The sequence below is a fragment of the Panthera uncia genome (assembly GCF_023721935.1).
Source record: "Panthera uncia isolate 11264 chromosome C1 unlocalized genomic scaffold, Puncia_PCG_1.0 HiC_scaffold_4, whole genome shotgun sequence".
Lineage (NCBI taxonomy): Eukaryota > Metazoa > Chordata > Mammalia > Carnivora > Felidae > Panthera > Panthera uncia.
The window spans coordinates 13,493,867-13,518,258 of NW_026057585.1; the positions used below are offsets into that span (position 1 = coordinate 13,493,867).

The following is a 24,392-nucleotide window of genomic DNA, read 5'->3' on the forward strand; positions in this document are numbered from 1 at the left end:
AGTTACTGTTGAGTAGGGACATATATTTAATCATAGTCTGTTAAAATATATTTTCTAATATTTTTAAGCTTCGAGATTCAACAGAACAATTTCAAGAATATTATAGGCAAAGATTACGCTATCAACAGCATTTAGAACAGAAGGAGCAACAGCGGCAGATATACCAACAAATGCTGCTTGAAGGAGGTGTGAATCAGGAGGATGGTCCTGATCAGCAGCAGAATCTTACGGAACAATTTCTTAATAGGTATGTCTTTCAGTCATTTTTTAAAATGTATGGAATTATTTCAAAGAGATTACAAGCAGGCAATGACTGCTGCTTTACAAGTATAGTTTGTAATTTTAAAGTGTTTGAAGTAATACAGAGTTACAGAATATCTTCTTGTCACAGCATTCTGAGGGTCCATCTAATTTTGTTCTTCTTTCCTTTAAACCTTTTTTCACATCGAAGCAACGAGAGCAGAAGTGTGGTGGTTCAGCTGACAGCTGGAAGCAAATGGCTAGGTGGATCCAGCTCTGTCCCAGGGTAGTTCAGGTCCTAAGGGTCCTAGTTACTTAGCTTCGTTTTGCTTGTTTCCTCATCTGCTGCACAGAACAGCCATGAAGATGAAATGAGTTAATCTATGCAAAGTACTTAGAACAGTATCTGGCATATAGTAAGCACTATGTTAAGTGTTCACTGTTGTTTTTATTGTTATTTTGGGTGCTTGAACTTCCAGGTTCTTTTGAATTCAGTATATTAAAATTATTATTGAATTCAATATATTAAAGTTATTCTTTCTTATAATTTCTGCCAAGGTAATATGACCTTACATTGCTTTTAATTATAGGAGGTGTGTGTGTGTTTGTGTGTGTGTGTGTGTGTGTGTGTGTGTGTGTGTGTGTGTGTTTGTATGTATATGGACAGGTAGATAGTAATGTGTCTTTTTAAAAATCAGTAAACTAGAATATATGTCTCTGAGCAAAGCTTGTTGGAAGATTAAATGAGTTAATATATAACAAATTACTTAGAATAAATCCTGGTGCATATAAGAAGTGTACCATAAATGTTGGTTATTATTGTCATTATGATTAGGCAATTCAGTGGTGACTATCAGTTCTTTATTTGGTTCAATAATATTGGAAGTAATCTGCTTGAAATTCTGAGGGTTGGGCAAGTCAGTGAGCCTGAAATTGATTCTGTCTTCAAACCTTCAGGAATGTTTAGTGGTAGTCTAGAGTCTAAGTAGGCTTTTGAACATTGCATTTGAGGATCATTTTCTTATCTCCTCTGATAAGTCCATTGTTTATTAGAATTATCCTAATTTGATGAACTGCCATTTCTGGTTCTTGGATGTCTTCTTCATATCCATAAAAGTCATGGTTGCAATTGGATTCTCTGACCATTTTATTTTGCAGTGAAAACAGATAGCTGGCATTAAATCAGAAGATAAAACGTCAAGGTTCTGTGATCCTAACAGTGGTAAAGGATGTACTTCCTCAGGAAAAAACTATTCAAGATGGTTTATCCTTCCTTTAAAAACCATTATAAATAGAATTCAAGTTCTTTCTTGTTATTTAGCTTTTGAAAATTAGTTTCGTATAAATTCTGTTGTTCTCCTGGCCCTCTCTTATCTATTGTTTTCTAACCCTTTAATATTTTATTCAATCCTTTTTTTCATATATCTGAGGCCGTACCAGGACTTTATTTACTTTTTGAAAAATTTTTAAATGTTTATTTACTTTTGAGAGAGAGACAGAGCATAAGCAGGGGAGGGGCAGAAAGAAAGGGAGACGCAGAATCCAAAGCAGGCTCGATGCTTTGAGCTGTCAGCACAGAGCCCAATGTGGGACTCAAGCTTATAAGCGGTAAGATCATGACCTGAGCTGAAGTCAGATGCTTAACCAACTGAGCCACTCAGGTGCCCCGCTGTACCAGAACTTTAAAATACCTAATACCATGGACAAATTGAATAGAGATAGAATCTATAAAATAAAATATCCTTTCCCTGAAATGTTAATGTTGTATTTCTTCAAGTCATTCTAGCAATAGAGCATAGTTTCCAGATTTAAATTTTGCATCTTTTTCCCAAGAGGCATAGACAGAGGGAAAGAAATGAGTCATGTTACATAACAGATCTTATAGAAGAAAATAAACTAAAGCATGATAGAATTTTCATTAACCATACTGTGTCACTACTTTATACTCCTTGATATTTTGTTTCTTCTAATACTAATAATCGGCACTGCTGATTTGGCACTTACAGGCATATTCTGCCATATCCCCATCCTCACCACTTTAGAGAGTCAAAATGATGTTAGCATTTTACTCTTTATACTTAGCACTTCCCAAATTTACTCGACCTCAGACTCATTTTTTATGAGGAGCATTTCACAGGATTAGTGTTTCATAGAACACAATTTGGAAAATGCCTAGTTAAAAATTTTAACATAAAAAATAATGGCTGGCAGTTCCTTTAATAATATTGAGTTACTTTTTAAAAGTCTTTTCTAAGCCCTAAACATACACACACACACACACACACACACACACACACACACGCCAGTGTTTAATGTAGGAAAACTTTCAAAATACAATAAACCAAAGCACCTCTTGGAATTCATACCCCTTGTGACTCCTCTCTCATATTGAATCTAAGCTGTAAAAAGTGATGCTGGGCCAGTTCTGGGTCTCAGTCTTAAGAGAGCTTGTCGGCTTCCTCTTTGTGCTCTTTGGAGCCCTGAGTCCAACAAAAGAAGTCACTCTATCCTGATGTAGGGAGACTTGTGATGAGGGAAAGACCTTGAGGCTCACTTGCTTTGCTTTCTGTTTTATCCCTCTAGTACCTAGATCAGAGCGTGCCAGAGAGTCTGTGTAGATTGAATATGTGAATAATAGGATGCCACTTGACTGTTCCGTCATGGCCTGCTCTGATCATACATTTCCTACTTGATGTGATATAACTACAGAGATGAAATGAAAATGATTTGTTTTATTGGTGAGAAATTTTGGTAGTGGTGATATTTTTGTTGACTATTTTGGGAAATTAAGTTTTAAGTGGAAAATTAAACCAGTTATACTGGAGAAGAAACAGATTTTTTTTTTCTTGCTGTTATGGTAAAAGGTGCTTTTAGGCCTATATCCTTCTACTATGGCATACTTTAGGAAAATTTGGATCTTCTTTTGGTATCTTGGTTATGTCTTAAGCCAATTTTTTAGTACTAAAAAATTACCATTTATCTATTACCATTTATATATTTCATATATATATTACATGTGCATGTATTTACCTTCTCAAACTTCTAATAATCTATATGTTAAGAATGTGGGGCACCTGGGAGGCTCAGTTGGTTGAGTGTTTTGACTCTTGACAGTTCAGTTCAGGTCATGCTCCTCAGGGTCGTGCGATCAAGCCCCATGTTGGGTTCTGTACTGACCATGGAGCCTGTTTGAGATTCTCTGTCTCTTCCTATGCCCCTCTCCCCCACTCATGCTCTCTTTATTTCTGAAAAAGAAAAAGAAAAAAAAGGAAAGAATGATTGGGGTGCCTGGCTGGCTCAGTCAGAAGAACATGTGACTCTTGATCTTGGGGTTGTGAGTTTGAGCTCCACATTGGGTGTGGACTTTACTTAATTTAAAAAAAAAAAAAAAAGGAATGTGATTAAGTTTTTTTTTTTTAATATAATTGCATTGTTTTATTTTATAGGTCTATTCAGAAGCTTGGTGAATTAAATATTGGAATGGATAGCCTTGGTAATGAGGTATCAGTGCTCAACCAGCAATGTAATGGGAGTAAAAGCAATGGATCTAATAATTCTTCTGTAACTAGTTTTGCTACACCTCCCCAAGACTCTAGTCAGAGATTAACACATGATGCTTCAAATATTCATACAAGCACCCCTCGTAATCCTGGATCAACAAATCACATACCTTTTCTTGAGGAGTCACCTTCTAGTGGAAACCAAATGTAAGTACTTTATAAAACCTGGAAATATTAACTTCCTGCTAATGAATGGAAACCTAAAAAGTTCAACTTCTCTTTGGAGCCGTACAAATAAAAGTTTTTGGAGCTCATGGGGCACCTGGTTAGCTCAGTCAGTTAAGTGTCCAACTCTTGGTTTCAGCTTAGGTCATGATCTCATGGTTGTCACCAACCATGTCGAACCCCTTGTTGGGCTTGACACTGATAGCACAGAGCCTGCTTGGTACCCCCCCCCCCCCCCCCCCCCCCCCCCCGCCCTCTGGCCTCCTCTCTCTCTCTCAATAGACAAATTTTTTAAAAGTTTTTAGAGCTCATTACCTACCAAATCTTTTTCTAATCCATCTTTATGTTTTTCTACTAACTTCTAAATTTCTTAGTAGTTTTTTTTCTCCTGTTTTTATATTTGCTTTCTCATCACTACCAAGAAAATTCTATCTTTTAATACATTATTTTACTCAAAGATCTTACAGTTTTATCTTCTCCCTGGTTTTCTTTTTTCTTGCCATTGGTACCTTTTAACAAATAATATTTAGTTAACAGATGTTGAGAGCACAAGATGTTTTATAACATGTTGGGATGATTGCAGCAAGACACTCTTGGCTGTTCTGGCAGTTACAGCAATTGAAGGCATTTTGCATATTTATGTTTTCACTAATCAGGGGAGAGTTTTATCTTGCTGTCATTAGTAAACAAGTGTTAATTTATGCAATGGGAATAGTTAAGGAGCATTTCCTTCATCTATTCTTTTTTTTTTTAATCCCTCCTTAATTCCCTTCACCTATTTATTTCACCAGTCCCCCTACCCACCTCCTCTCTGGTAATCATCAGTTTGTTCTTTATACTTAAGAGTCTGTTTCTTGGTTTGTCTTTTTTTTCTTTTGCCCCCCCCCCCGCCCCCCACTTTTTGCTCATTTGTTTTGTTCTTAAATTCCACATAGGAGTTTCTTCATCTATTCTCAACATTAAACACCTTTGAGAGTGGTTCATTTAAAAATGGATAACTTGCATTTGGCCTTTGGACGCTTATAGGAATTAGATTAGCTTTATAAATTTTGTCTCAAGAGTTCTAGTTTTATTATTATTTATTATTTATTAAATAAATATATATTACTTATTTAGTATTTATTATTTATATATTATTTATTATATAACTATAGACTGTATAGTATATATTCATTATTAAATATAAATATTTAAGTTTATTATCTATAAATAAAAATTATTTATTTTTCTATTTTTATTATTTTATTTTGAAAAATTCTAGTTTTATATATAAAAGCATAAGTTCATCTAATATTTGCTTCCTTATTAGTTTCAACAACTGTATTTTTGCACTCCCAAAACTAGAACTCAAAGTTTAAAATTGTGTTGTTTTTTTTTTTTAATTAAAGTAACCTACATTCATGATTTAAAAAGACAAGTAGCACGTGAAGGTAATCTTACCCGTCTTTATCTATGATTTCAATTTCTGGTAGGCTGCCATTTTCAACCCAGTTAGCTGGGTTTTTTTGCTATATATTTCCACATTTCGAAATAACATAGTTCTGTTACTATTTTTATTATCCATTGACTTCCTGCTAATTAGATTTAGCTACCATACTCCTCACCCACAATACATTTACTTTGTCTACTCTTTCTTTCCAATATGTATCAATTTTTGTTTAAATCAATATTCAATGTTGATGGTCACGTAATGTGATACCTGACTTGTGTGATATAATATGATTATGTTTCCTTTTCATATAACTTCTTATTTTTCATGGAGACAGTAATTGCCTCATTTTTGGTGTGCCTTTGTGGGGCTAGAACTCATGAACCACAAGATCATGACCTGAGCTGAAGCTGATGCTTAACCAACTGAGCCACCCAGGTGCCCCTAGTCTCTGACTTTTATATAGTAGACTTTCTTAAGGTTTCTGGTTTCTTTCTTAAGACTATCTGGAAACCTTTGACTGTCTATAAAGAGTGCAGCATTAATGGAGAAAAAAAAAAAAAGCCAATTGGAAGGCTATGGACGTAGATGGAACATGGCAAAAAGTAATTAAGGAGAAACATTGTTTTATTGTAGGACTTGAAACTGTCAGTTTCTGTAGTCTTTTCTCTTGGGCCAGAGAAAATTTTCCTAAAGAACAATCTAAGATCCTGTCTGGGGTAGCATTTAAGCATAGCATCCAGGATTCTAGAACTTAGCAGGAGAAAACTACTTGACATCTCACTATAAAATTTATGGATTTTGACTCAATCTCCTTTCCAGAATGACTTCTCACTTCTCCTTAAAATGGTGCTTGGTGTCATTGAGCCCAGAACCTCTTAATAAATGGCTTCAGAGCGTAACTTTGACTAGGGTCAGTGCAGGTCGTTTGCCAAAAAAAATTTGGAAATTGAAAGGATAAATTAATTCAGTTTATGTTTTGATATTCAGAGTAAACTTTATTTGAATTTCTATTCATACAGCTCATCAGAACATTCGGTCATTAAACCACCTCTTGGAGATTCTTCAGGGAATCTATCAAGGTCAAGAGGGGAAGAGGTAATACTTTGGGGAAGGAGGTTTCATCATTATTTTTATATATACTTGCAAATTTTGCTAAGGAGTTCTCAATTCATAGAACTATTTTTAGAAATAATCATTATTATTAATGCTGTTATTTGTCTCAAGGTAATTGAACATTCACTGGGCTAAGTGAAGAGGTTGCCTCAGAAAATACTTGCAAGTATTCATTTTAATGGTCCAGTAGCAATCTGGGCTCCTGAGTTGGGCCTGTGCACTATTCTCTGAACCTTGTGGTTAATTTCTTTAGATATTATTGGTTTTTCCTATGGGCTTATCTTCAATGCAGCTATTTTTTTTGCTTTGGAACCAGATATCCTTACCTAATTACTATATAACTTCATTCTATCTTATTTCTTAGTTCAAATTTTAACCCCATAAACACAGCCATTATTCCAGATGCTTATGGGCCAGATAACATAAATGAATAAAGTTGGCTATGGTTGTGATAAGCAGCACATAAGAATATTTTTCGCTTGCACAAAGAAATCTGCTTATCTAGTATTTCTAGTTCTTTTCATTTTCAAGAAATTGTAGGAATGTAGATTTTTATTTGAAATATATTTTAAAAATAGCAACAGGTTTTTTAAAAATTTAAACACTGCAGATGAGCACATAGAGTTAATTGGTGGCTCTGCTACATCTATTCTAAAGCAACCCTTTGTAATTATTATTTGTGTGCTATAGGCCATTTAATCAGTTAGTCATTCTTCTCCCTTTTTCTCTTATCTACCAATGCTATTTGTTTGACGGTCACATTTCCTATATGTGGATCAATGGGAAATATAGCATTTCTAGTCAAATAAGTTCACATGAGTAATTTAAAAAATTTTTAAAAATGTTTATTCACTTTTGGGGCACCTGGGTAGCTCAGTTGTTTAAGGGTCCGACTTCGGCTCAGGTCATGATCTCGCAGTTCGCGATTTGCAGGTTCGAGCCCCGTGTTGGGCTCTGTGCTGACAGCTCCGAGCCTGGAACCTACTTTGGATTCTGTGTCTCCCTCTCTCTGCGCCTCTCCCACTTGCACTCTGTCTCTCTCTGTCTCTCAAAAATAAATGTTAAAAAAAAAAAAACTTTAAATGTTTATTCACTTTTGAGAGAGAGAGGGAGGTAGAGAGAGAGAGAGAAAGAGAGAATATGAGCAGGGGAGGGGCAGAGAGAGAGGGAGACACAGAATCTGAAGCATGTTCTAGGCTCTGAGCTGTAAGCATATCTGAGTTAAAGTAAGATGCTTATGCGACTGAGCCACCCAGGCGCCCCTCAAATGAATAATTTAAGAAATGAATTCAGTTACATAAGGCAGACATAGTATGCTCTATCAAGTTTTTCCCCTGTTCCCCCATGAGGATGTATTACATGAAGACATAAAAGTTTGTGTAGGAAGAGGCATGATCTCTTCACTGACTGTGGGTCCTAGAGCTGTCAGGTTACAACCAGAGCGGAAGACATTTGCCTTTGTATGTGTACTTGACATCTGTACTTCCCAAAGACAGGATTTGGTGACGTGTGTTGACCACACCTAGTCTAGAGGTCCCTGTTCCAGGTCCAGTCCATTGTAGTCAGGGTAGCAGGGTAGTTTCAAACTATACTAATAGCAGGAGTCACGAAAGCTTTTATATAGCCACCCAGGCTTCAACTTACCTTCCTCAGAAGAGGACAGAGTTTGACAGTTTAAAATAAAAATGAGGTTCAAATTAAATGTTCTGATTAAAATCCTTTTCACAATTTTGAAAGAGTATTTTATAATTTCAATTTGAAATATTAAAGTATTCATTGCTAGAGATTGTGAAACTATCTCCCAACCCCCAAGTGGATTGAATAATAGTCTTTTATACTTCCTACTTTTAGAAGCACAAATGATATTCTGTTAACTTTGTGAGAATTATATATGTGGGCTATTTTTTTTCTTGATAGTTAAAGGTAACTATATGGGACTGCATAGTCTTATATTTTGTCATAGTAAGCAAAGAAAAACTTGAATGTCTATGTGCTCTCTGAATTTAGCAATGGGCAGCAAAAAATAGGAAAATTTGGCTTAATGTGAATTTGCCATTTAAAAGAATATGTGATTGTAGGTAGTGATTTATTTATGTGTGATTTATTTATATGTGATTTATTTATCACATAAAGTGATAAGTAATACAGTTCAGATGAATTTAAAATGGACTAAAGAGGAATTCTTTTAAATTCGCTTTTTTCATAGAATGACTTTCATATTTATTCTTTCCATAGGATGACAAATCAAAAAAACAATTTGTTTGTATTAACACCCTAGAAGACACACAAGCTGTTAGAGCAGTGGCTTTTCATCCAGGTGGTGGTTTGTATGCTGTAGGTTCAAATTCAAAAACTCTGAGAGTATGTGCCTATCCAGAAGTAATCGATCCAAGGTAAGTAAGGATAGATGGTTTGTACCGTCAATCCTTAGTTTTTAATTTAGCTATATTAGTTCTTTTTTCAGAATTGCCATTCAGTAGTGTTTAATTTTTATTTCTCTTTATTAAACATTAAAATTTTTATTTTCAATGCTTAGGAAATACACATCAGAATTGTCAATTAATTTTATAAGTTTTTGTCATAAAATGTTTTTATTGGGCCATGAATTCAATGTGCAACTGAAAAGAAAATCTTTTGATCTGATCTGTTTTCTAGATCAATATTAAGTACCTTCTAGGTATTGGCAATTTATCAGTCTTCTTTTTCTGTTTTTAATTACGAAACTTTTCAAGCACACACAAAATTAGATGTCAGTACAGTGCAGTGCAGTAATTGTTGAGATTTTTGTCATATTTGCTTTATCCTTTTTGTTAAAATAGTTTAAGGTAAATCCTGGATATGTCATTTCACCCTTTAGGATGAATCTCCAGTTCTTACAGACTTGATGTTATCATCATACCTAATGAAATTTTTAGTATCCTAGTGTTAGTCTGTGTTTTATTTTTTTTTAATTTATTTTATTTTTTATTTTTTAAAATTTACATCCAAATTAGTTAGCATATAGTGCAACAATGATTTCAGGAGTAGAGTCCTTAGTGCCCCTTACCTATTTAGCCCATCCCCCCTCCCACAACCCCTCCAGTAACCCTCAGTTTGTTCTCCATATTTATGAGTCTCTTCTGTTTTGTCCCCCTCCCTGTTTTTATATTATTTTTGTTTCTCTTCCCTTATGTTCATCTATTTTGTCTCATAAAGTCCTCATATGAGTGAAGTCATATGATTTTTGTTTTTCTTTGACTGAATATTAGTCTGTGTTTTAAAATGCAGGTAAGATCTATTACTCCACTAAACCAATGTTTGACTCCCATTAAAGGCCAAATTTATGAGCATGACATTCAGGACCTTCCATAACCGTGCCTGCAACTCCTCACCTACCATGTCCATCCCACTCAGTCTGCAGCTGGCACTTGCCATACTATATTTTATCTTCACTGGAGTGATTCTGCTGTCATCTTTTTCTGTAAAAATTCTCCCTGTCCTTTAAGGCCTTGTACTTTTGTACTGGACCAGAACACTTATACTTGCCTTACTGTTTGTAAGTAGTCATGACAACATCGACCCTTGCAAGATTTTTTTTTTTTTTTGAGAGAGAGCGGGAGAGAGAGTGTACATGCTCATGGGCTCACGGGGGAGGAGCAGAGGGAGAGGGAGAAAGAGAATCTCATGTAGGCTCCATGCTCAGAGCAGAGCAAGATTATGACCTGAGCCAAAATCAAGAGTCGGATGCTTAACCAACTGAGCCACCCAGGCACCCCAACCTTTGTAAGATTTTAAACTCTAGAAAGAACTCTCGCCTCCTTTCTTTTTGATTCATCCCTTGCATTCCCTCAGCCCCAGCCAATTGCTCATATTATATGTTTAATATAATATTAATATATGTTTTTTGAATTTGGAAGCTTTAGTAGCTCTTTTTTTTCATTCCTCTGTGTTTCTGAGTTAAAATCTATGAAAAATATGTGAAATGGAGATTTTTTTTTAATGTTTATTTTTGTGAGAGAGAGAGAGACAGGGCGCGAGTAGGGGAGGGGCATAGAGAAAGGGAGACAGAATACAAAGCAGGCTCCAGGCTCTAGGCTCTGAGCTGCCAGCACAGAGCTAGACGTGGGGCTCAAACTCGAACTGTGAGGTCATGACGTGAGTTGAAGTCGGACACTTAACTGAGCCACCCAGATGCCCCAAGTGAAATGAAGAATTTTTAAAAAATAATCTTGTTCCTTATGTGGTCTGAAATAGAGTTAGGTTAGTCTAATAATAGTTTATAATTTTACTTTTCAATTTTAAATATACTTTAAATTCAGAGCGCCTGGGTGGCTCAGTCGGTTGGGTGTCTGACTTCAGCTTAGGTCATGATCTCGCGGTTTGAGTTCGAGCCCTGCATCGGGCTCTGTGCTGACAGCTCAGAACCTGGAGCCTGCTTCGGATTCTGTGTCTCCCTCTTTCTCTGTCCCTCTCATGTTCATGCTCTGTCTCTCTCTGCCTCTTAATAATAAATAAAACGTTAAAATAAATAAATAAATAAATAAATACACTTTAAATTCATTTCTTTTGCTTTGAGATTTTGAAGATTGTTATTGACATGTTGTCTGATACACTTTTTTGCTCCCTCCCTCAAGACAATCATAACATAGAATTTCATTAACTTTGGCAAGCAAAAAATTGAAATATCTTTCTGTAATGTTTCTGTTTAGTGCACATGACATCCCTAAGCAGCCAGTGGTACGTTTTAAAAGGAATAAACATCATAAAGGATCCATTTACTGTGTGGCCTGGAGTCCTTGTGGACAGTTATTAGCAACAGGATCAAATGACAAATATGTTAAAGTGCTGCCCTTCAATGCAGAGACTTGTAATGCAACAGGTAGGTCCCAAGTATGTAAGCAGTAGTGTTCTTAATGTTTCTTAATGTATTCTTAATGTTTTCCTTATGTTCTTTGATATATCTGTTTTATTTTCAATAAAATCTAAGAATATAGCCTTTAGAGTTTTCTTGTAATTGCTTAGTTGCATTCATAAGGCATTATTCTTTTTTAGTAAGTTCTTAATCAGTGTTGTCTAATTCTTAGAAAATTATTGTTATTCAGAAAGATAACTTTTGGGGTGCCTGGGTGGCTTAGTCGGTTAAGCTTCCAATTCTTGATTTTGACTTGTGTCATGATCTCATGGTTTGTGAGTTCGAGCCTCACATCAGGCTCTGTGCTGACAGTGAGGAAACTGGGATTCTCTGTCTCCCTCTTTCCCTGCCCCTCCCCCACAGACACACGCTCACTTTCTCTCAAAAATAGACATTTAAAAAAAAAAAAGGAAAGATAACTTTTAAATAACTACCAGCAGTGCATTAATGAATATGTTACAGAGAGTACCTGTCTTCTCTTTCTTTTTCTTTGGCATAAAAGAGAGGATAACTCTCTAGCTGTTTTAAGGATGATAACTGAATCAGTATTTTGATTTCTTGAAGTTTTTTGCTCTTTAAGTAAAATGAAATTGATAATAGTATTATCCCTACGTGAAAATATAAACCACTCCTCTCTACCATTATTCTTGCTTAGTTTTGAGACAGTTTAGCAATACCAAATTATCACAGTAAGTTGAGCAGCATCTTTTTTTTTAATTCTTATTGTTGTTTCAGGACCGGATCTGGAATTTAGTATGCATGATGGGACAATTAGAGACTTGGCATTTATGGAAGGCCCAGAAAGTGGTGGAGCTATTTTAATAAGTGCTGGAGCAGGGGATTGTAACATTTATACAACTGATTGTCAAAGAGGACAGGGCCTGCATGCTCTGAGTGGACATACCGGTATGTGATAGTTTCAGATGCTACTTTTCTTTTTGTTCAACCTGTGCTTTTTCCCTCTCTGCATTTTCATTAATGGGGTATATTTTATCAAAAGTGACTTCTTCAAGACAGGAAATTTTTATTTTAAAAGTTTTAATTGGGAACTTTAGATAACAACACAGTAACAATAGGTAACATTTCCCTGTGCGCTAAATCCCTTGCTTATACACATAATTTAATCCTTACAATAATCTTATATGGCAGGAAGTTGTATCTTCATCTTATATATGAAATAAACAAAATTTGAAAAGGCAAAATGACTTGACCAATATCTTGCAGCTGAATATGGCAGAATTGAGATAAGACCTCAGGTCTGCCTCTTGCAAAGCCAGTGTTCTAACACCATGATCCTGTGCTTTGCCATAATTTGCCATAATTTCAAATGATAATTTTTTTTTCAGTACTAATTATGGTATCCTGAAATAGTAACAAGATTGTTTAGTATGATTTTGATGTGCAGTTTACTGAATTTTAGTGTTTTGAACATTGCCAGTATATTTGATATATGTGAAAAGTCTCTACTACCCAGTGTGTTTGATTAACCAGACCATCGCATGTCTAATAATGAGTACCTAGCTTTGAATGTGTTTAAGAAAAGTACTGTTCACCATAATAACTGAGTATATGATCTTTTATAGGGCATATTTTAGCACTTTATACCTGGAGTGGCTGGATGATTGCATCTGGTTCCCAAGATAAGACTGTTAGGTTTTGGGATCTTCGAGTACCAAGCTGCGTTCGTGTTGTTGGCACAACATTCCATGGAACTGGTAGGTTTTTCAGGAATTTAAATGAATTTGTATGACAAAGAAACTTTGTAAAATGCGCTTGTCTAGTTCCTCTCCCCTGCAACACATCTGTTAAAAAAAATAGGAATAAATAGTAAAACAAATAGTTGGTATTTTACAGATTACCTTAAATTCTCTCAAAATACTTTCATCTTACTTTCTTTGTAAAAATAACATTCAGCTTAGGAAACTGAGGCCCAGAGACATTAAGTGTCATGCGGCAATTATTCTGTCAGCAGGGCTCTTTTAGAACTCAGACCTTTAAAAAACATGTTTTAAAATACACACGGCAGAAATTGAAATTGAACAAGATCATTTTCTTCTCACTCCCATTCCTTGGTATCTTTCCCTAAGGAACCAATTTCTTATTTATTCTTCTATAAATATTCTTTAAGTGTATAACCAAGAAATTTGTATATGTCATAACCTCCTGTCTTCTTTAAACATATGTCTAAAGAATGCACACAGAAATGGTAGCATATAATACATGACTTACTTTTTGAACTTAACAATATACCTTGGATCGTTCCATGTAAACCGAGGGTATTGCTCTTTGTGTTATGTCACCTTTTTAAATTTTTTTAATGTTTATTTATTTTTGAGAGAGGGAGAGAAAGAGACAGGGTGTGAGCTGGGGAGGGGCAGAGGGAGAGGGAGACACAGAATCCAAAGCAGGCTCCAGACTCTGAGCTGTCAGCACAGAGCCTGACACAGGGCTTGAACCCACGAATGGTGAGATCCTGATCTGAGCCGAGGTTGGATGCGTAACCAACTGAGCCACCCAGGCACCCCATGTTATATCACCTTTTAAGAGAAGCACAATATCCTGCAATTGTTTTTATTTTAGAGTCCCTTTTCTGCTTTGTAGTTTTTATGGCACTGTTCAAAATGAAAAGGACTACTTTTCATTCTTAATTTTTGGTGGTGTTTTTGTTTTGTTATTTTAGTGCTTTATCAATTCTCTTGGCTTTCATGGAACTTTTTTTTCCCCAGGAATATTTTACTTACTGTTTTAATAAACCTTCATTTATGACTAGAGGTGGCATAAAATTACCAGCCAGCTATCAATAAACAGCTCACTAGGGACTGGCATTGACGCAGCGAATATTGCTAGGTGTTTCACTTGAGGTTCACTCAGTGCTTTAGGTTTTTGGTTTTTGTTTTTTTAAGGTTTTATTTTAATTCCAGGTAGTTAACATGCAGTGTTACATTAGTTTCAGGTGTATATTATGGTGATTCAACTATACTGTATATCACCTGGTACTCATCAAAAGGGCATTCCTTAATATCTCCATCATCTATTTAACCCATCCTCCCAACCACCTCCCCTCTGGTAACCATCAGTTCTCCATAGTTAAGAGTGTGTTTCTTAGTTTGTCTCTTTTTGTCCCCCTATGTTCATCCATTTTGTTTCTTAAATTCCACATATCAGTGAAATCTTATGGTGTCTTTCTCTGACTGACTTATTTCACTTAGCATTATAGCCTCTAGCTCCATCCATGTTATTGCAGATGTCAAATTTTCGTTTTTTTTTTTTTTAATGTTTATTTTTGAGAGAGAGAAAGACAGAACTTGAGCAGGGGAGGGACAGAGAGAGAGGGAGACAGAATCTGAAGCAGGCTCCAGGCTCTGAGCTGTCAGCACAGAACCCAACGCAGGGCTCAAACCTACAAACTGCGATATCATGACCTGAGCTGAAGTTGGGTGCTTAACCGACTGAGCCGCCTTGGTGCCCCAAAATTTCATTGTTTTTTATGGCTGAGTATTATTTCATTGTGTATATATATACTGCATCTTCTTTATCCATTCATCAGTTGATGGACACTAGGGCTGCTTCCATAATTTGGTTATTGTAAATAATGCTGCTGTAAACATAGGGGTGCATGTGTCCCTTTGTATTAGTATTTTTGTATTCTTTGAGTAAATACCCAGTAGTGTGATTGCTCGATCATAGGGTAATTTTATGTCTAACTTTTTGAGGAACCTCCGTACTGTTTTCCAGAGTGGCTATACCAGTTTGCATTCCCACTAACAGTACACAAGACTTCCTTTCTTCTTCACATCCTTACCAACACCTGTTGCTTCTTGTGTTTTTTATTTTAGCCATTCTGACAGGTGTGAGTTGATATCTCATTGTAGTTTTGATTTATATTTTCCTGATGGTAAGTGATGATGAACATCTTTTCGTGTGTTTGTTGCCATCTGTAGGACTTATTTGGAGAAATGTGTATTCATATTTCTGCCCATTTTTAATTGGATTTTTTTTTGGTGTTGTGTGGTGTAAGTTCTTTATATATTTTGGTTACTAACCCTTTATCAGATATGTCATTTGCAGATATCTTCCTCCATTCTGTAGGTTGCCTTTTACTTTTGATGATTATGTCCTTCAGTATGCAGATGCTTTTTATTTTGATGAAGTCCCAATAGTTTATTTTTGCTTTTGTTTCTTTTACCTTACTTAGTAGACATGTCTAGAAAAAAGTTGCTTTGGCCAGTGTCAAAGAAGTTACTGCCTGTGTTCTCTTCTAGGATTTTTAAAAAAAATGTTTGTTTATTTTTGAGAGACAGCATGAACAGGGGAGGGGCAGAGAGAGTGGAAGACAGAGGATTTGAAGCAGGTTCTGTGCTGAGAGTGGAGAGCCAGATGTGGGGCTCGAACTCATGAACTGTGAGATCATGACCTGAGCCGAAGTTGGACACTTAACCGACTGAGCCACCCAGGCGCGCCCCTCTCTTCTATGATTTTTATGGTTTCAGGTCTCACATTTCGGGCTTTAATGCATTTTGAATTGCTTTTTGTATATGGTGTAAGAAACTGGTCCAGATTCTTTCTTTTGTGTTTTGCTATTTAGTTTTCCCAACACCACTTGTTGAAAAGACTGTCTTTTTCCCATTGGATATTCTTTCCTGCTTTTGAAGATTAATTGACCATATAGTTGTGAATTCATTTCTGGGTTTTCTGTTCTGTTCTGTAGATTTTTGTGCCAGTACTGTAGTTTTGATTACCAATGCTTGGTAATAAAACCTGAAGTCTGGAATTGTGTTGCCTCCAGTTTTGCTTTTCTTTTCCAAGATTGCTTTGGCTATTCAGGGTCTTTTGTGGTTCCATACAAATTTTGGAATTGTTTATTTTAGTTCTGTGAAAAATGCTGTTGGTATTTTGATAGGGATTGCATTAAATGTGTATATTGCTTTGGGTAGTATAGACATTTTTAACAATATTTATTCTTCCAGTCCATGAGCATGGAATATCTTTCCATTTCTTTGTGTCATCTTCAATTTCTTTCATCAGTGTTCCACAGTTTTCAGAGTACAGGTCTTTTACCTCTTTGTTAGGTTTATTCCTAGGTATCTTATTATTTTGGGTGCATTTGTTAAGATTGTTTTTTTTAAACTTCTCTTTCTGTTGCTTTATTATTTGTGTACAGAAATGCAACAGATTTCTGTACATTGATTTTTGTATCCTGTGAGTTTACTAAATTTGTTTATTAGGTTCTAGCAGGATTTTGGTGGAGTCTTTCAGATTTTTTTATATGTAGTATCATGTTATCTGCAAGTAGTGAAAGTTTTACTTCTTCTTTACCAGTTTGGATGCCTTTTATTTCTCTTTTGCTGTTTGATTGCTGTGGGTCGGACTGCCAGCATTATGTTGAATAAAAATGGTAAGAGTAGACACCCTTGTCTTATTCCTGACCATAGGGTAAAAGATCTCAGTTTTTTCCCATTAAGGATGATGCTATCTATAGATTTAAAAAATATTTTTTTAGCGTTTATTCATTTTTGAGAGACAGAGACAGCATGAGCGGGGGAGGGGCAGGAAGAGAGGGAGACAGAATCCAAAGCAGGCTCCAGACTCTGAGCCTTCAGCACAGGCCCAATGTGGGGCTCGAACCTACAAACCATGAGATCATGACCTGAGCTGAAATTGGACACTTAGCCAACTGAGCCAGCCAGGTGCCCCAATTACTAATTTAGTATCTTTGCTGGTTATCAGTCTGTTTAAATTTTCTATTTCTTCCTATTTCAGTTTTGACAATTTATATGTTTCTAGGAATTTATCCACTTCTTCCAGGTTGCCAATTTTTTGGTATATAATTTTTCATAATATTCTCTTATAATTACTTGTATTTCTGTGGTGTTGGTTATTATTTCTCCTCTCTCATTTGTGATTTTATTTATTTAGGTCCTTTGTCTTTTTTTTCTTCATAATTCTGGCTAGAGTTTTATCAATTTTACTGATTTCTTTCCCCCAAAGAACCAGTTCCTAGTTTCATTGATTTGTTCTATTGTTTTTTTAGTTTTTACATGGACCTTTTTCTATACTTTGATTCCAACCAGATATGATTTGTTCTAGCAAGCTTGATTGTGGAATACACACACATGTGTATTTTTATATATGAATATGTGATCATTGATTTGTTAAACTTTAGTTTGCACTGTCACCAAAGTTAATGTGTAACATGGTTTAAAGAACCAAACAGTTCAATAAGGTTTGATTAAGAAAAATATCAGTACCCTGAGAATTGTCCCCTGTCCTTCAGCCATTGCCTCGTTTCCCATTTCTCCAAGGAAACCTTTTCTTTCATGTTTATTTATTTTTGAAAGAGAGAGAGTGCGCACGTGTGCATGTGTCACATGCACAAGTGGGGGAGAGGCAGAGGGAGAGAGAATCCCAAGCAGTCTTTGAACTGTCAACGCAGAGCCCGACACGGGGCTCCATCTCATGAACCTCATGAGATCATGACCTGAGCCAAAATCAAAAGTCGGATGCTTATCTGAGTGAGCCACCTAGGATTCCCTCCAAGGCAACCATTTTAAACTTTTGTAGTAGTTGTATTTTCATAGTTTCCATATTTCTAAATAACATACCCATAATCATAGATTTTTAGGATTGTTTATTCCCTTAACACCATAAAAGATGAAGGTTTAACTTTTCATGTCCCTTTCTGATTCCTGTTGTTCCTCATCCACTCACATACTTTCTGTCTCCTATCTTTTCAATATAGCTGTACCATTTTTGGTTAGATCAGTATTCATTCTTTACATTGTTTTAACCACTCTGAGCACTTACTGTGCTATCCATATCTTTTTTTTTTTCCTTTTCTTTCATATCTTTTGTTTTTCTTGGTGTTAATAATTGTATTTTTTGGTTTTCTTTGCTTAGTTTTTATACATTTATCTCACTGACTTATCTCCAAACTCTCCCCTAGTTGTCTAAATTATTTCACCCCCTTTTCTCTCCTTTTCAGAGACTTCAACATTTTGGTCATCTCCTCTCTCTTGCAACATTATCTCCTCTACTGGATCTGCCCTTCTTTCTTGTCTACCATAGACCTACAAAAATGTTATAGAATTGGCAATGCCCCAAAGTTCCTCTGTTGACCTCCTTATCCCCCTCCCAATTTTTTGCTCTTTCTACCCAGATGTCTCAGAAGTCTTGCTTACATATATTGTTTCCATTACCTCACCCTTAGTCTTCCACCTATTCCAGTCTGTCTCTTGCTTCCTCCACTCCAGCAAGATCTACATTTTTCAAGGTCACCAACAATTTCATTTTGTCAAATCACCTTTTTTTTTTTAAGTTTATTTTTGAGAGAGAGAAAGAGAGAGAGAATGAACCAGCGGGGGAGCAGTAGAGAGAGAGGGAGACAAAGGATCCAAAGCAGGCTCTGTGCTGAGAGCAGAGAGCCCAATATGGAGCTCGAACTCAAGAGCCATGAGATCGTGACCTGAGCCACAGTCTGACGCTTAACTGACTGACCCACCCAGATACCCCTGTCGCATCACCTTTAAATCCTTATTTTACTTCAGTTCTTGGTGACTTGCAGCAGTTAACCTCTTTCTCTTTTCTTTTTGGGCTTTTTATTCTCCTTTTACATTTCTGTATAACTTTTCCTTTGTGATTCTTTCTTATCTGCCTAGTCTCTAAATTTGACATTCCCTAGGACTAGGACTTTTGTCTCCTTCCTTTCTCTACTTGACTACATCTGTTCCTCCAGCTTTAAGTGTAATTCATATGTTGACAGACCTAAAATTTTTGTCTCTAGCCCAAACTTTTTCTGCATGGCTGGCTCATATTTCTAACCTCCTTTTGGATATCTTCTAGGATATGTCAAACTTAACGTGTCTTAAACCAAACTATTGAATCAATGACCTCTCTCCTTAAACAAAACTGCCCCACACCTCCTCACCTAAGTGGTACTACCACCCATTGTCCATGCCAGAAGGAGTCTCCCCAGATCCCTCTTTCTCTCCTTCCCTCCAGTAATCAATCCATAAACAAATTGTTGTTTTAGCCTCCAAAATTTATCTTAAATCCATCTACTGCTTTCCATTTTTATTGGCACCACTCTAGGATAAACCACCACCATCTCTCAACTTAACCACTGCAAGAGCTTCCTTAGTCTGCACTTACACTTTTGCCACCTCCAGCCCACGGTCCACACAACAGCCAGAGCACATCAGACGCTGCTTACAGCACTTCAGTGCTTTCTGATTGCTCCTAGGTTAATGTGCAGACTCTTTACCATGCCCCCAAGACCCTGCTTGATCTGGCATTGTGTATTCCTCTAGTCTTAACTCAGATCACTTGTTTTTCCTTTCATTTCCTGGAATGTACCAAACTTCCCACCTCTAGTGAGTTCACATGCTGTTTCCTTGACGTGAAATGTTCTTCCATTGTCTTCTCTTGGTTAGGTCCTTCTAATCTTTACGTCTTAGCTCCAGTAGCACCTTGCCAGAGAGGCCTTCTTTGAACTAACTGGGACCTCACCATTATTTTCTATCACTGAACTCCATTTGTTGACTTCATAGCTCTTACCACTATTTAAAATTATATATTTGTGGGGCGCTAGGGTTGCTCAGTCGGTTAAGTGTCCGACTTCAGCTCAGCTCATAACCTCGTGGTCCGTGAGTTTAAGCCCTGTGTCGGGCTCTGTGTTGACAGCCCAGAGCCTGGAGCCTAACAGACTTTCCTGGATTTCTGTTGGCATCATCAACTTTGCATGTATAAAACTAAAGTCATGGGGCGCCTGGGTGGCTCATTCGGTTAAGCAGCTGACTTCGGCTCAGGTCATGATCTCATGGTCTGTGAGTTCGAGCCCCGCATCGGGCTCTGTGCTGACAGCTCAGAGCCCGGAGCCCGTTTCAGATTCTGTGTCTCCCTCTCTCTCTGACCCTCCCCTGTTCATGCTCTGTCTCTCTCTGTCTCAAAAATAAATAAACGTTAAAAAAAAAAAATTAAAAAAAAAAAACTAAAGTCATTATATTTCCCCTGCAAATCAGTTCTTCTTCTCATTTTTTCCCTTTTTTTTTGGATAATGGTTCTCTTATTTCCTCATGCAACTAGATTTGAAATCTAGGACTCATTTTTTTTTTCTTTTTTTGCCCCATTGAGGACAAGACTGTTGATTCTTCATTCAATTTTTTTTGGTAAAATGTGTCCGTCTTCATTTAGGCTCTTATTCTCTTGTTATTCTATTAGTTGTCTTGTCTTCTAGAGGTTACCCTTTTAGACTTCAAAGTCTATTTGAATTTGAAACACATTTTCACATAGATTAATCTTTTCAAAGTACTGGTTAGACTATATAATTCTCTTGCTGGGAAATTTGCAGTTATGTTTCACTGTGTATAAGAACAAGTTCAAACTCTGCAGTTTGACACTGCAGATGCCTAAAAGTCTGGCCCTAACCTGCCTTTTTTTTTTTTTTTTCATGTTTGTTTATTTTGAGAGAGAGAGACATAGCATAGAGCACAGCAGGAGAGGGGCACAGAGATAGGGAGAGAGAAAATCCCAAGCAGGCTCCACACTGTTAGTGCAGATCCAGATGTGGGGCTTGATCTCATGAATCGTGAGATCATGACCTGAGCTGAAATCAAGAGCCGGACACTTAACGGAGCCATGCAGGCACCCCTTGACCCTAATCTGCCTTTTATGGCTCAACTACAAACTACCTTTTATGTTAACTTGTTGAACCAAGTGACTCCAGCAAACTAAGCCACCTGTCCTTAAACATTTTTATACTTTTCCTCTAAATGTTATTTCATGTAATTCTGTTTCATGTAATAGCCCTCATCTTTTCTCTATCAAAATCTTAGGCAAAGATTATTTTTACATATGTGTATAATAAATACAGTTTCTCTCTTTTTTATACTATTTACTGTTCTTTAAAGTCTAACTTATGTCCCTTTTTTCTGTGAAGTATTCCCAAGCCACTTCAGCCTAGAGCAGTGTTCTTCAACCTTATTTTCATTATTGCCCCCTGTGAGGAGAAAAACTAAATTAAACTTTTTCCTAACAAGAGAAATTAAATACTAAGGAGTAAGATTTTGTTGGGTGGGGTTAAGCTTCGGGGGGTGGGGGTGCTAACAAACTTTTTTTAATGTTTAAGAGTTTTTCTATCCCCTGGAAACCATTTTGCACTCCATTGGGGGCATTATTACCCCCCCCATTGAAAATGCCTAATCTGGATTTAGGGATGCAACCTGTGAACTCAGCACTTACTTTCATCCAGTTCCTGCTGGCAGTTATTCTTATGTTGCTTAGACACATTTCCTCTACTATGTCCTAAAACATATTTTGTTACTTAATTTCTTATTCCCTTAACTAGACTCTGAGCTGGTTATGAGTATTTCTGGACACTTACCCAGCAGTGATAGCACTACCTTAGGAATAGTGGCTCATCTATTGTACTATTGTGTTATAGGTAATGGTGTCCCAGGGGGTTCTCCCAGATGATTAAAAAAAAAAACAACAGACTTTCTTGTTTCTCATAGAATCTTGCTTACACTTTGTCTCTAAAAAGGATGAAAGTGTTTATTGGTTGAATGTTTTTTTTTTTAATGTTTATTTTTGAGAGAGAGAATGAGAGTGTATGCATGCATGGGGGGGTTGTGCAGAGAGAGAGAGGGAGACAGATGATCTGAAGTGGGCTCCTTGCTGTTAGCACAGAGCCCTCTGCAGGGCTCGAACTCATGAATGGCAAGATCATGACCTCAAATGAAGTCAGACACTAAACTGACTGAGCCATCCAGGTGTCCATGGTTGAATGTTGATTTGGATTTTTCCTTAACAGTATTGACAAGCTACATTAAATTAAAAAAAATTTTTTTTAAATGTTTATTTATTTTTGAGAGAGACAGAGACAGAATGCGAGTGGGTTAGGGGAAGAGAGAGAGGGAGACAGAATCAGAAGCAGACTCCAGGCTCTGAGCTGTCAGCACAGAGCCCGACGCAGGGCTCAAACTCACAAGCCGTGAGATCATGACCTGAGCTGAAGTCGGACACTCAGCCGACTGAGCCACCCAGGCGCCCCAGCTACATTAAATTTTTAATGTATGGTTCCATGAACACAATTAGCTGTTGTAGTTTAGCTGTATTGGTTTTTCCATGTGAAACTTTTATTCTGTCTTCTATACAGGCAGTGCAGTGGCATCTGTAGCTGTAGATCCCAGTGGACGTCTCTTGGCCACAGGACAAGAAGATTCTAGCTGCATGTTGTATGACATAAGAGGAGGAAGAATGGTACAAAGTTATCATCCTCATTCCAGCGATGTTCGCTCTGTTCGATTCTCTCCTGGAGCTCACTACTTGCTAACAGGATCCTATGATATGAAAATAAAGGTGACAGACCTGCAAGGTGAGAGAGATTGACTGTTTCCTTTTTTGTGGACTCTCCTATTTGGGATTTTTTTTTAATTCACATATTTTTTTTTAATTTTTCTTTTTAAATTCCAGTATAATTAGCATATGGTGTTATATTACTTTTGGGTGTAAAATATAGCCATTCAACAATTCCATACATCACCCGGTGCTCATTGAGATAATTATACTTGTAATCCCTTTCCCCTTCATTTATTTCATCCATCCCCCATGCACCTCCCCTCTGGTAACTATCAGTTCTCTTTAGTTAAGACTCTGGTTTTTTTGTTCCTTGTTTTCTTTGTTTTGTTTCTTAAATTTCACATATGAGTGAAATCATATGGTATATGTCTTTCCCTGAATGATGTATTTCACTTAGTATTATACCCTCCATCCATGTTGTTGGCAAATGCCAAGACTTCATTGTTTTTTATGGCTGAGTAATATTCCTGTGTGTGTGTGTGTGTGTGTGTGTGTGTGTGTGTGTGTTCCATATCTGTTCATCTATTGTGGATATTTGGGTTGCTTCCATATCTTGGCTATTGTAAATAATGCTACAATAAATACAAGGGTGCATATATCTTTTGAATTAGGGTTTTGTGTTCTTTGGGTAGATACCCAGTAATGGAATTACTGGATCATATGATAACTCTAGTTTTAATTTTTTGAGGAACCTTTGTACTGTTTTCCATTGTGGCTATACTAGTTTACATTCCCACCTTTTGGGTGCACAAGAATTCCTTTTTCCTCCACATCCTCACCAAAACCTGTGTTGTGTTGTTGATTTAGCCATTCTGACAGGTGTGAGTTGATAACTCATTTGTAATTTTGACTTGTATTTCCCTGATGATGAGTGATGTTGAGCATCTTTTCATGTGTCTGTTGGCCATCTGTCTGTCTTTGGAGAAATGTCTGTTCATGTCTTCTGCCCATTTTTAATTAGATTATTTGGGGTTTGTGTGTGTGTGTGTGTTTGTGTAAGTTCTTATATGTTTTAGTTACTAAGCCTTTATCAGATATGTCATTTGCAAGTATCTTCTCCCACTCCATAGGTTCTCTTTCTGTTTTGTTGATTGTTTCCTTTGCTGTGCAGAAGCTTGTTCCTTTGATGTAGCCCCAGGAGTTCATTTTTGCTTTCGTTTCCTTTGCCTCAGGAAACATACCTAGAAAAATGTTGCTACTGTTGATGTCAGAGAAATTACTGCCTGTGCTCTCTTCCAGGATTTTTATGGCTATTTGGGATGTTGTTGTTGTTAATCTGCTGTAATCGACTATATAATATTTTCAAATTTTAGTTTTATAGTATTCAGTGGTCAAATTACTGGTACTGTATTGATGTGACCTATAGAAAATTATTAAACAGATCAAGTGAATAGTCTTATTAAATAGTTCTTAAAATATTGAAAAGAATCAGCACTTATTACAATGAATCATTTTGAGTTCAACGATGGTAGATGTTAAAATACACATTTATGTACTCCACTTTGCTTCTACTTAAAGTTTATTTATTTTGAGAGAGAAAGAGAGCTCAAGCATGGGAGGGGCAGAGAGAGAGAGAATCCCAAGCAAGCTCTGCACTGTCAGTGCAAGCCCAACACAGGGCTTGAACGCACGAACC

The 24,392-nt window shown here is 36.6% G+C and overlaps 1 protein-coding gene across 4 annotated transcripts in view; it reads left to right on the top strand.

Moving 5' to 3' along the window:
* The window catches only part of LOC125912308 (transcription initiation factor TFIID subunit 13), an 88,212-nt gene that overhangs the window by 60,795 nt on the left and 3,025 nt on the right, over positions 1-24,392 (top strand). For all 4 annotated transcript variants that reach the window (XM_049616658.1, XM_049616661.1, XM_049616659.1 and 1 more), the window contains 8 exons: positions 69-247; positions 3,687-3,947; positions 6,417-6,492; positions 8,746-8,903; positions 11,199-11,368; positions 12,137-12,307; positions 12,985-13,116; positions 22,554-22,772. In XM_049616658.1, the coding sequence (XP_049472615.1) occupies positions 69-247; positions 3,687-3,947; positions 6,417-6,492; positions 8,746-8,903; positions 11,199-11,368; positions 12,137-12,307; positions 12,985-13,116; positions 22,554-22,772 (1,366 nt within the window). The remainder of the gene's footprint in view (positions 1-68; positions 248-3,686; positions 3,948-6,416; positions 6,493-8,745; positions 8,904-11,198; positions 11,369-12,136; positions 12,308-12,984; positions 13,117-22,553; positions 22,773-24,392) is intronic.